This window comes from Castor canadensis, chromosome 19 (assembly GCF_047511655.1).
Source record: "Castor canadensis chromosome 19, mCasCan1.hap1v2, whole genome shotgun sequence".
NCBI classification, from domain to species: domain Eukaryota; kingdom Metazoa; phylum Chordata; class Mammalia; order Rodentia; family Castoridae; genus Castor; species Castor canadensis.
This window is the reverse complement of record NC_133404.1, coordinates 37,683,019-37,696,192: the sequence shown is the minus strand read 5'-3', so window position 1 is coordinate 37,696,192 and position 13,174 is coordinate 37,683,019. Positions and strand designations below refer to the sequence as shown.

Sequence of the window (13,174 nt, the reverse complement as noted above, 5' to 3'; positions counted from 1 at the left end):
AAGGCATGCACTACCATGCCTGGCTTTTTACTGGTTGAGGTGTGGTTTTGTGAACTTTTTGCCTGGGCTGGCTTTGGACCATGATCCTCCCCATCTTTACCTCCTGAATAGCTAGGATTAAAAGTGTGAGCCACCATGCCTGGCTGATCACACCATCTTTAACTTCACAGTTCTGTAGCTTGAGAAAAGAGCATGGGCCTTTCTGTGTTGGTGTTTTAAAGGGCAGGTCAGGAGGTGGAGGACATCATTTCTGCTCATGTTACAATGGCCCCACCTCTGTGATACGACACACGCTACTGCAATGGATGCTGGGAAGTATAGTCCAACTGTGTCCTGAAAGTAGAAAAAGAGTTTTGGAACATCAAGTAGTCTTTGCCATGTCTAGTAGTCTGGTATTTGAGAACCTGCTGGATTTTGTATCAGAAACAGAGAATTATGCATAGGAATAGTGAAATAGAGTTGAGGAGTTTGCCACTAATTCTGTCACTAGTCAGCTGTCCATAATTTTAGATACAAAATTGTGCCCTTCTAGTATAGGTTCTGCATTCCATACTTCACACAAATGCACATTTTAATTTCTCATGTACTATGCTGTGGGTCACTTTGTTCTGAGAAATTGCTTTTATTCCCCACAATTCTTGATGTGTTATTTCCTCTCTTAATCTATCCAACTGTGTTAACACCAAGAAACTATTTCCACATTTAAATGAAGTGAATGAAAAACTTCATTCATATGGGGGAAGACATAATATAATCTGAATAAAAGCTGAATCAAATTTGTGCTGCTGTGTGATGAGAGGCAAATGACTGACTTCATTTGTATAGGTGAAGGAGAGGAGCCTTGGCTCCTTCACCTATACAATGGAGAAGAGGAAGCAATAGCAACTAACTGCACAGTCCCTGCCAGCCTATGCATTCAGCCAATTCCCAGTATGCATAAACTGTTGAGAACATTTTTAAGATGGTTCTAGTACTCAGGCTAGCTTCCCTCCATTAAGCAGTAGCGATTCTAGGTTTTGGTGCTTGCTACACACAAAAAAACATGTCCTCACACTCATCCAATGACCAGAGGTCTTTGACTTCCCTATGACTGGGTCAGTTAGGTTGTGTGCCCATCTCAACCAATCACTATATTCCACAGGATGCAGGTCCTGAATGGTTTACATAAACTTTCTTCCTTATCCCTGGTACTGATCAGTCTCACCCAAACCATATGACGGCCACATAAGTATGGAAGAAGGGAAGGAAGGAAGTTGTGAGGGTAGATATCCAGTAGTCACTACTAAGTGCATTATTTTTAGCCTCACTTTACACACACATACACAGACACACACTGCAATATCTAAGTGTCTGGTTTCTAAGAAAGCAAGAACAGCATGGAGACCAAATGAGAGCCCATGGCAGAAGGGCCACATGGCTGTTGGCTGATCACTGCTGACCAACAATAGCGCTTGTGGTTAAATAATTTATACCAAATGGACAGGGCATTTTCTTATTTATATGTCTGTAAGAAACCACTCTGTTTTGAAATAGAGACTTAATCAAAACTGGCATCAGCTGGGTGGAAACCCATTCTAGAAATATGGTAAACTGGAGTCACAGAATAACAAGAGTGATTATTTATTTTAAGTTCCATTTTATCAGGACCAGATGTTTTGTCCACAAGAAGCCAGACATGTGATGATATTTCTCAATATGTCTAAGACATTAATCCTCTAACAAATGCAAGGGTAACTGTAGAAAGGAGACTAATGTTTGTTCAAGGATGGCTTGTGTAAACAGTTTAGTTCCTTTTGCAAAAATGAATGATGGAGGGTCTTGGCATCAGAAATTTAAATGACTGACTCATTGAGACAGAAAATTACAAAATTCAGAATGTTTGCCTAGGAATTCATGGGCACAGCCCAGAAAAAAAATGGATACAGTATAGAAGATTAATTTTCATTGTAGCCAGATCACCAGATGTTTGTGAAATCCTGACAAAGAAAAGTAGGGCAAGCGAAAAGGTCAGTGAACAGAACAATGCCTGCCTCGAAATTAATATTGTTCCAAATATTTGGAAGCAGTTCACCATTTAATTTTATTCAATTTATAACCTGAAAGATGTGCCTAACGAATGCAATACATGCAGATTACTGAAATCACCATAAAAACCATGGAAACATGAGGGAAAAATTGATTTTGGATCATTTATACATATAATCATAAAGAGAAAAATCTTTCCAAGGCAGATTTTTATAAATATCCTCACTTCTGTCCCTATTTCCTGGCTATCCTGAGTTTGCTGTGTTGTTTTGATCAACTTTACTTTTAATGATGCCTGAAAAATGTATGAATATTGCTATGGTTTTATGTTCCTCTTTCTAGTGTTACTCCCAGGAAGAAGGAAAGGGTTTTTGATTAAAATTAAAATGAACAAACAAAATCCAGTGAGATGAGACGAGACCAAGCGTACAGAAAGAGATTTGACTCTGGTTGAGTGTTGGATGAGGTGTGTGTTCCACTGCTGTGGCCACACACAGTCCTACATCTCACCACCTGGATTCCTTCTGCCTGGTCCTTTAACAGTGAAGGTAGAGGGAAAAAAACATCTGTAGGTACAGCAGGCATTGGTTAGGGGTCAACTGCAGGTAGAACAAGTTGTACCATAATGGGGAGTCATAGAAAATTCGACATAAGCTTCCCACCACTGGAGTCAGCCATAGGGTATATTATCAAGTAAAGGAACTAGAAATTTTATATCCAAATAATTATTACCCTCTAAATTTTAGCAATCAATGTATTTACTTATATAGTTTTGCCTTTTAAAAATGCTGTTGGAATTGTTTTCAAAGATACATTGAGTTACATCAATTTATTTTATAACCTCAGTCTGACTTTTTTCTTTTTGAAAATAATTCTTTTGCTGATCTCTGCTGAAATCCATCCATTTTATTCAACATCCTTGACACTAAATGTCCTGTATCTATTTCTGAAGAGAAAAAAAAAAATCAGATCTACCTGCAAAGGCAGGTGAGTTGTTATGGTTTCCAGGATCTTTCACACATAGCACATCTGTGGAGCTCTCACTGTTTGCATTCTACCTGCTATGATGCTGATGTGATAAAGCCAGGATTTCAACTCTGATTTTAGGACTGTAAAAGCCCAGGCTCTTCCCAGCGTGTTACTGCCCCTTAACAAAGGGAAGCTGGCCACCCACGAGGGTATTAAAAAATAGTGCTTGAGTGTAACTTTTGAAAACGAAGTTTAGCAATGCTTTTCATAATGACAGCTGAATAGGGACTTAGTGGCTTCCTGTTTCAATGATGGTGAGATTCCTTTGAATGGAGCTGTTCAGTTTCTCAGAAAAGAATTTATGCAGTCCTATTGAGACTTATATTTTTTAAGGTGTGGTCCTGTGGTCCTTTGCATTGTAGTCATCTGGAGATGTATCATCTTTTGACTTAAGTGGGAGGCCTCCCCTAGTTCTGGGCCTGCCCTGTCCTTCTGATGAGACAAAGGGATTCCTGAAGCCCTGACCCACCTCCCAACCAGATCATGCTCAGGACCCCAAAATTCCCACTAAGTGGACTGAAGCAAGAGCACCTCTTATCTTGGCAGTGTACAGAGTGTCCACACATGTCAACATGGGGTCTTTGCTCTGCAGGAGGAGCTGGGAAAGGAAAAGGGCATCTGACTATGATGGGTATAATTCTAGGCTGTCATTTGTCAAAATATGTCAAGAACATCTTTTATTTAGCATTTAGTTCATTTACTTAAAATTTAATGCTTATATAGATATATGTGATGTTCTATTTGTACTCTTATCCAAGGCTCTGTAAATGTCAGGTCAGGCCTGGACCTGGGGTTTTGCACATGCAGATTCCCAGCTCCTATCCCAGACTATGCAGCACAACTTTGGGGGTGCAGCTTGGGAGTATTCATTGTGACCAGCTCCCTGGGCGATGCTCAATGCCCTTAAGCTTAAGAGCTGGTGCTGTGGCTTTTGCAGCAGGAAACACCGAGTGCTACAAACCCTCTGCTTCTTCACAGGCTGGGGCTTCAGCATGGGCACCAATTACCATTTCCACAGCTGGAGAGTGTTTGTCATCGTCTGTGCTCTGCCCTGCACCGTGTCCATGGTAGCTCTGAAGTTCATGCCAGAGAGCCCCAGGTTTCTGCTGGAGGTGAGTCTGCCCCCCCACCCCCCCGCCAAGAGGTCCTGGTTGGTAGGCCCTCTAATCTTCATGCTGTTTTTTCAGATGAGTGGCATTGAGCTGTATGGTAAAACTTGTCACTGCTCCCAGGGCATTCAGCACTCTTAGCGGTGCAGTGCTACCTATTCACTAGAAAGCTGCCCCAGGGCCCAAGAGATGATCCTGCCAGCCCTTTCCATCCTGGAGGACTCTAATGCATGCAGTGGTCAGAGAAGATAGGAGCTGGCAGGGTAGGTTAGGCTCTCACAGCCCAAGTCCACAGAGTCCACTGCACTGCTTCCTTCCCGAGCTTTCTGCAGAGTATCCTCCATGTTGAACGTCCTATTGATCAGACACACACAGGGAGCTTTCTAACCTGGCCACCTCAAAATTTACCTTTTGTTGTATATTCGTTTCTTAGGGACACTGTAACACAGTACCACAAATGGATGGACTTTAAATAACAAATTGATTTCACAGTTTGAGAGCTAGAATTTCCAAACCAAGGTATCAGCAAGAAAATCCTCCCTCTGATACAGGCAGGGGAGAGTCCTTCCTTCCCTTTTGCAGATCCTGGTGGATTGTAGGCAATTTTTGCTGTTCCCTGTTTATAGCAGCATCACTCAATTTGTAGTGTTCTCCCTGTGTGTCTGTGGGTCTTCATAATGCTGTCTTATAAGGACACCAGTCAAGTTGGATTAGAGGCCCATCCCTCCCCAGGATGACCTCATGTTAACTAATTACATCTGTAGTAATGTTCTTTCCAAATTAGGTCACCTTCTGAGGTTGTTGGGGTTAGGACTTCAACCCATAACATACCAATCTGAGAGGAGCACGGCTCCCATCCCTCCATCCATTTGACCTTATTAACTGTCAGTAGTTCATAGTGGATAACAATAGTAATATCTGGCACCTACATCTTGATGGTACAGCCTCATTATCCTTCCAAGATGGCTGGAGTTGAAAACTTGACCTAGTCTTTCACAAACCCTAGGAAGGAATGGGTCCAATCTCCCCAGACCCAGGCTTCAGCATCCTCTTTTGGTTTTGTGGGATTTTCCACCCCTAATGATCACATAGCATATTCAGCAATGGGTTTTCATGCATCGTTCTTTGGTTTTACCAGATGGGCAAACATGACGAAGCCTGGATGATTCTCAAGCAAGTTCACGACACCAACATGAGAGCCAAAGGGGCCCCGGAGAAGGTGTTCACGGTGAGTGTGTGCCTATGTCAGCAAGGGGGCTTCTCTGCTGTTTGGTTTCATGAAACAGCAGTTTTGTCAAGAGATAATTATTCTTTTAATATTTATATCACCTTCATACCTTATATTCATATCATTTTGTCATAATTATTCTTTACGTTTTGATGGATATCTGTCTAGGTTTTTCCTTAGGTAGAATTGTTAGAAAATGACAATAGAAAAAACTAGCAGTTGGGCACTGGTAGCTCACGGCTGTAATCCTAGCTACTCAGGATATAGAGATCAGGAGGAAGCCAGCCTGGGCAAATAGTTCACGAGACCCTATCTTGAAAAATATGCAGTGCAAAACAGGGATGGTGGAGTGGCTCAAGTGGTAGAGTGCCTTTCTAGCAAGCATGAAGCCCTGAGTTCAAACCCCAGTACTACCAAAAACAAAACAAAAAAGCCCCCAAAGAACTAGCTATATTCAAATGGGCATAAGTATATATATATATATTTACATCTGCATATTCCACAGCACTTATAAGCATTTTGTATTCATACCCATCATTTCCCTCGTTACCCTCTCCTAACCATCATTTTAATCAACATTAATATTAGGAACATTAGCACATTTTCTTCAATATGTTTCTAATGTTAGAGTCTTATTTAATTGTTTTATTACCTTGTTTCTATAAACATTATTGCAATAACTTTCTCAGGCACATGGCTCCTTCCCCTTCATGTTCCGAGTTTATTTTCTGAGTAGTCTCTTAGAAATAAAATTACTGGCTCAAGGAACTTGGATATTTTTAGAGTTCTTGAACTATATCACCTAATTGCATCTCATTGGCGTTCTGTCACTTTTCAATGTCACAGCAATACTCTTACCAGCATTGGCTGTTAGCCCAACTTTTGTTTCTTATTTGTTTAAAAAGTAGGAAACCACTAAGTGGCAATTTCCATGAAGATGTCCTGTTACAGAAATCAGTGTTCCTACCTGCCATGCTCTGTGACCAACCCCAAGGAACAGCAGCTCTGTGCACCTGTTTCCATAATTTCCTTTAACACTCACTTCAAATCCATCTCCTCTGGGAAGTCTCCCGGGATTAACTCCCACCTAACTATGATTCAATGCTTTTGATTCTTTAGCTAACATAATCACAGTCTATAGTGAAATATTTGCCCTTGTTAGCCTATCCAAAAGACCCCTGAATCTTAGGCAGGATCATATGGTGGCAGTCTGGGTTCAAATCGTAATTTGATACTCTCTCTCATTGTATGGAATTCAGCAAGGTGCTCTCTGTGCCTCAGTTTCTACATTGGGAAAGGCAGCATAACAGTATCTATGAGTACAGTTATTGTGAAGATTAAATAGAGCATCCAAACAGTGCCTGACTTAGAGTGTTATAAGATGTTAACTATTTAAAGTTATGACATTTTCATAAATTATCTCATTATAAACTTCATAGAAACCTGATCATATTTTTCCCAAATCCAATGCTCCTAAAATATCTAAAATAAGAGATCAATACTTTTATTACACAAATTTAAGAAGTACAATTAACAGAACCACTCCAGGTGAAAGATGTCATGGGTAAAAATGGTTCTCCCAATTCATTCACTCCCAGCGCTCTCTGTAATGGATTGTGGTGCAACAGCAGGCGCAGAAACCAGATGTTGGTAGGAGCCCCTTGCCCACTGGGATCCGGATACACTTTTGTTATTCCAGCAGCCCTCCTCCCCGCCCCATTCCACAGCTGGGAGAAGTCCAACTTTCTCTCTGAGCTCCTCCTTATTCCTGGGAAACATTTTTATAGGCATTCTTTCTCTGCCTGCAGCCTCTGAGTCCACATCAGCTGGATATTTTTTATAACACATCAGCCTCATATGAAATACACATACAGGTACAGAGACACACATCACCCATACAAACATTTATGAATTAATGGTCCTTCAAGACTGAGCGAGTCTCCCCTGTGATTCCTCAGTACCTCAAGTAGTTTACCAAACAGATTTATTCAAAACTAACAGAGATTCTCCTAAAGGAGTCTTGGTAGAAAATTCCTCCATACCCATTCTGTGTGTTTGCCATTGTCTTTCCCAAGTAAACTATAACCTCTTCTTGACCTTCATTTTGTCCTTCATCACCTTGTGTTGCAGCTGCTTTACAGAGGTGTTCTCCTACACTTCCTGCTTATTGCATCTGGAAGGACCACTTCCAGATCAACCAACTCGCCTTGCCCTCCAGGGAATCCTTTCTAAAAAAAGTGATGCCACATTCTCTCTTGACAACTTTTTCTGACATGTTAAAATTTTTAAAAGTTTATCTGAGCAGGAAGTGATTTATGAATCAGCAACTCCAAGTCACAAATGGTTCTGGGTCCACTGAAAGAGCTCACCCTTTTATAGGGTGACAGTGGAAACAGATCGGTTGACATCTGAACAGTTGCCTTATTTGGACTATCTTGGTGGGAAGCTGAAGTGATATAATCAGTGCCAGTTGGATGCCTGTGGTTGACTGGGTTTTAAGTATCATTTTCTTTGGAATTCTGAGTTAGACTCCATCTGTGGAGCTATGGACATTAGAGTCACCTCGGTCTAATGGCCTCCTGTTTAATTATTTTAATAAATGCAAGCAGACTGATGTTGAGGAATGGGATCTCAGCTTGCAAACCAATAAAAACTCCAATTTCCAAATGCAAAGGTAAGCCTTCACTCCAAGAGGAGAGTTCCTCACATCAGGGATTGGAGTACATCCCAGAGAAGAAAGTTCAGGGAGAAATTAATGAGCTGAGGGTTATGAAATGTTAGGATTGTGTGTGATCTCAGCATACACATCGGTTCTAAGGTCCTGAGCATAACTGTTGCTTTTAGTAGTTCTTTACCCAACAGGAAAATGGAACTAAAAACGTTGTTAAGTACAGTAATCCATACTAACTTGATGATCACATGACTTGTGTAGAAGTGGGTGACTGCATGGGCCAGGGATGAAGGAAAGAAGGAAGAAGGTGGGGAGGAAAGGAAGGAAGGATGGAGGGAGGGAAGGAAAGAGGGAGGAAAGGAAGTGTTGTGGGCTGATGTCAAGAGTTCATGCTTCCATGGGTCAAAGAATTGGTTTGTGAGGCAGCGGACTGGCTCATGAGACAACAAGACTGCACACAAAGTAGGATTTATTAGAGAGAAAGGACAAGCTGCCCCTAGAGATGGACAGGGAACCCAGAAATCGGTAGCTCTCTGTTGTTTACATAGAGAGGTTTTTTATTTGGTTCTTTCTGCTTGGGAGGGAGTCAGGAGTCGGGGTGGAGTGGTCTTTTAACACATCTCTGTAGGAACATGTACTCAGTCCTGCGAAAGCCTCCTGTTTCTCGGCCTTGTGGCATTTTGAGGCGTCCCCAGGGGGCCATGACTTGTGACACTGCATGTCCCTTTACAGGATGTAGGGCTCACAGTGCTCTCATGGGGGGTGGGAACACGGGCTCATTTTTGTCTTCTGATCCTCCAGACCCAACAGAAGGAAGGAATAAAGGATGGAAGGAAGAAGGGAGGGAGGGTGGGGAAGAAGGGAGGGAGGGAAGAAAAGAAGGAGAGAAGAAAGAACCAGAAAGTGTTGACTGACCTCAGGTAGCTCTATCAGCCCAACTTGATGGAGTAAGCTGCTTGGTCCCTTTGTGCTCCTTCTCACATGTATCTCTCATAAATATACTCAGTAGCCTAAGTGGCCGAGCCCAGGGCAGCTCAGAGTTCCAGTTAGTGCTCGAGGCTAAGGCTGGTGCTTTCCTCCTCACTTCTCCTATGAGCCCCAGGTTTCACAAACTCCATTCTCTGCCTCACGAGCTTCTGAATAACCACACCTGGAAGGTGTCCCCAGAGAAACTTTTGCAGGGGAGGGAGTTGACACATTTCATTGAGAACCTGTGTTTTGAAGGGATGGGTGATGGTGGTGGTAAAGGCCATATGCTAATCTAGACAGAATTAAAAACAAGTATTCTAATTAATTGTAAATTAGTGTAGCTGTGCTTGAAGTCATCAACACACCCACTCCCAAATCCTTAGGGTATGGGGTGTTATTTTCCTAAGGAGCAAAGCAAAGAAAAATTTCCATCTGAGTGTCTTAATGAGCTGGCTTACAAGGCACTTTCTGATTTGGTGTCAGTCTTTCCCGCTGGCATCCTATGGCAGGAGCTGGGGTTCATGATATCCTTGGGAGAGAGGGTTACTTAAAGCTGAGCTCCAGCCAAGCTTTCTACTGCATAGTCTATTGTAAGTTCTCCAGTTTCCTGGCTGACCCCAGACAAAAGAGCATTTACAGAGGCTGTTTATCTGGGAATGGTAGGGCGAGCCCAGGGAGTTCATGGTGGGTTTGTAGACTGGGAACTTCCTGAAAGTTTGGCTTTAGCCCAACTCTTGCACTCCCAAAAGTTTAAGAGCCTAATGACCAGGGTTCAAAGTAGCATAACCAAGCTCTCACAGACCTCATGCTCAAGCATGAGTGAGCTGTCCAGATTTGCATGATTTTATGATGTTTTCTGGGTAAAGAGAATAACCAACCACACAGGTTACTTCAGGTCCCTTACAGAAAGAGCTAGAGTTGTAAATTTTAAGGTGATGTCAACTTCATTGTGGGCAAAGCAGATGCAAATGGGAATTCAACATATTAGGGACCCACTAATATGAATTTCTCAAAGGCATGAGTTAATTAAAAGGTTCCAGTTTGTCTGCAGTGGTTCATATCCACCTGAGAAGGATCCCTGGAAGACGCCAGGTCCACCTTTGGTTAACTTGTGGCCAAATCACAGAACTAGAGGGTCACCAAACACTCCTTTAGCTTGCTTAGATAAGTCAATAAAGTCAACTACATTAAACTAAACATTGAAAAGACATGCCTGTCTTTGCTTTCCAGGTTTCCCACATCAAAACTCCCAAGCAAATGGATGAATTCATTGAGATCCAAAGTTCAACAGGAACTTGGTACCAGCGCTGGCTGGTCAGATTCACGACCACTTTCAAGCAGGTATGATTTAGGGACCCTGTGTTGAATGAGAGGGTGACTCTATGGGAGTCTAAAACCTTACTGAGTAAAGAATAAAGACTGTCATCACCAGCAGCAAGCAAGGTAGCATGATGGAGAGGAAGGAGTCCTGGTTGGGGATGTTTGGGTCCTGCCCATGTCTGTCTCAAACTTGCCGTGTGCACTGTTTTTTGCTCGTGTCTTTTCTCTGTTCTTGTTTTTCAAGGCCAGGATTTTGGCTAACCTGAATAAATAGCCTTCTCTCTAGCGACTTCTCTTTAAGCAGTCCTTAGGTAGGAAGAAGTGAGTGAAATCAATTGCTCCCTGAGAATTTTCAGTGATTTTTTGAGAAGGATTCTTCATCAGTGGCAGGGTATTTTTCCAGGGTACTGGTCCTACAGGCAGGAAATGAGTCATCTGTCAGGCACTGAGGCAGCTGGCCAGCCTATTGAGTCTGTTTAGACTGGATGGTGCTCCTGACCCCTGCCCATAAGCAGGGAGTAGAACTTGCTACTCAGGTTACTCAATGCTTGGGAATCCTAGCTCAGTGTGCTTTCAGTCACATTCCTGGAGCACCATGTTTCCAGGGCAAATGAGTATGAGGCCAGCCAGTGAGAGGAGAAGAGAAGAGAAGAAAGAGAAGAGAAGAGAAGAGAAGAGAAGAAAGAGAAGAGAAGAGAAGAGAAGAGAAGAGAAGAGAAGAGAAGAGAAGAGAAGAGAAGAGAAGAGAAGAAGAGAAGAGAAGAGAAGAGAAGAGAAGAGAAGAGAAGAGAAGAGAAAATCCTATTTTGTTATGATTTGTTTGGAACTGCCCCTTCTGGGAGACACGGGGTTGCCCATTCTTTCTATGAGGCCCCAGGCAATTTATTAGAAAATCTGACAAATGAGCTTGTCCATATCCCATGTTCCTTCCTTTAACTGTCCTTTTCTGATATGGTTTTTAGGTCTGGGATAACGCTCTGTACTGTGTATTGGGGCCCTACAGAATGAACACCCTGATTCTGGCTGTGGTCTGGTTCACCATGGCTGTAAGGTAAGTTCTGTCTTACTTGAATGTTCCTTAATCTCCCCATTCTTTGGTTGCATCATTTATACATTGAGGGTTATAACTGGCTGAACTCACATTTTTTTTTAATCAGGGTGGGTGCTTGGGCTGCCAGTAACAGGTACACGCTCTAGTGGCTTCTATGAGAGGAAACCTCTTCTCTTAATAAGAGGCATTTCAGCCTCATGGTAGTTCTCATGACTGGGGATCACCTGAGCACCCTGTTGAAAGGGAAAATGTCTCAAAGAGGAAGCTGCCTTCCCTGAGCTCCCTCCTCCATCTACGCTGATGTGTAATTAACTAATAGAAATTGCATATGTTTAAAGTATACAACTTCATGTCTTGATATACACTGTGAAATGTATATGTGTATGTAATGACCACAGTCAACCCAATGAACTAGTCTCTCACGTCATAAAGTTACTATTTTCTAGTATCTGTGTGTGTGCATGTGTGTATGCACGCACATGTGTGTTGAGAACACCTTAGGTCTTCCCCCTTAGCAAATTTCAAGTAAAAAGCACAGTATTGGGAATTGCTACTGTTAGCTAATTGTTAATTACTGTGCTTCCTTTTTTTTTTTTTTTAATAACACTAACAGAAAATTTCTCAGCTGCCCTCCAGCCATCTTTTCCTCCTGTTCCATTAGCCAGATGGGCTCACATGCCTATGGCTAAAGTACTCACTGCTTACGGGATGCAATTTCCCAATGGTTTTAGATGACTCAGGGTTTGCCTCTGAGCTGAGGACACCAGCGCTGTTCCTGAGGGTTGACACCTGAACAGAATAAAGGTTCAGTTCGTGAGAAGGAAGCAGAGAAGCAGGCAACCCATCAGTGTTGCTGAGAATATGAGCTAAATAAAGCAATGAAACTCTGTGATTCTGTGCCCTTGGAAAAACAAAACAAAACAAAACAAAAAACCAAACCCAAAAAACTTCTCTTTCTTTTATTTTAAAGAAAGTCAAAATAAAATAAGTGAGTAGCTGGCTCCTCTCTTAAACTACAGACTTCCACTCTAGTCATTTCACTAACCTCTCAATAATACCACCTTCTTACATTATGAGTTTTGGAGCACATTTACAGCATTTTGGGGCTGTTCTCTTAGATAAAGTACTTGCAGTTGTTTCTGGCATGTAATAAGTGCTCAATAGATTGTTATCATTAACTAGGAACTATTAGCAAGATTTTGAAGTTCCATCTATAAAATTGCTTGTGCCCCCAAAACACATTCCCTCAACCCAGAAGAGCAAGTGAGCTCTGATGACTTCTTTGCTTATAGGGAGAAATGTGGGAGGCCTAATGTTATCTCACACTTAATCGTGGAGATCTGTCCTTCTGGACCCAAGAAGTAAATTATTCTGTTCAGGTGTCAACCCTCAGAAAAGGTGCTGGTACTAATTGGACCCTTGTCCACTCAAATCCCAACTAGGAGAGAACATTTGAAAAGCCAAATATGATGGGCACTAGGAATTAGTTCACTGACAGTTTTTTTAAATATGTTTTATTTATATTTATGTTTAATTTAATTTTTGTTTGAAAAGGTAATGCATTTCAAATATTGAAACAACAAAGAAATCTTTCATCTATTCCTTTTCTCTCCACCCACTCCCTTCTGCCTCCTGTATGTGATCACCTTTTGTTTTCCTGTTTATCATTCCAGTGATTCTTTGGGCAGATGTAAGCAAATAATTATATATATTTATTCAAAGGAACACATTTTACATTTGCCTTTTGCATTCAATGGTATGTTCTGGAAATC

General features: G+C 41.9%; 1 protein-coding gene across 8 annotated transcripts in view; it reads left to right on the top strand.

Moving 5' to 3' along the window:
• The window catches only part of Sv2b (synaptic vesicle glycoprotein 2B), a 180,320-nt gene that overhangs the window by 142,337 nt on the left and 24,809 nt on the right, over window positions 1-13,174 (top strand). For all 8 annotated transcript variants that reach the window (XM_020154402.2, XM_074062054.1, XM_074062047.1 and 5 more), the window contains 4 exons: window positions 4,033-4,166; window positions 5,302-5,391; window positions 10,262-10,372; window positions 11,314-11,402. In XM_020154402.2, coding sequence (XP_020009991.1) covers window positions 4,033-4,166; window positions 5,302-5,391; window positions 10,262-10,372; window positions 11,314-11,402 — 424 coding nt within the window. The remainder of the gene's footprint in view (window positions 1-4,032; window positions 4,167-5,301; window positions 5,392-10,261; window positions 10,373-11,313; window positions 11,403-13,174) is intronic.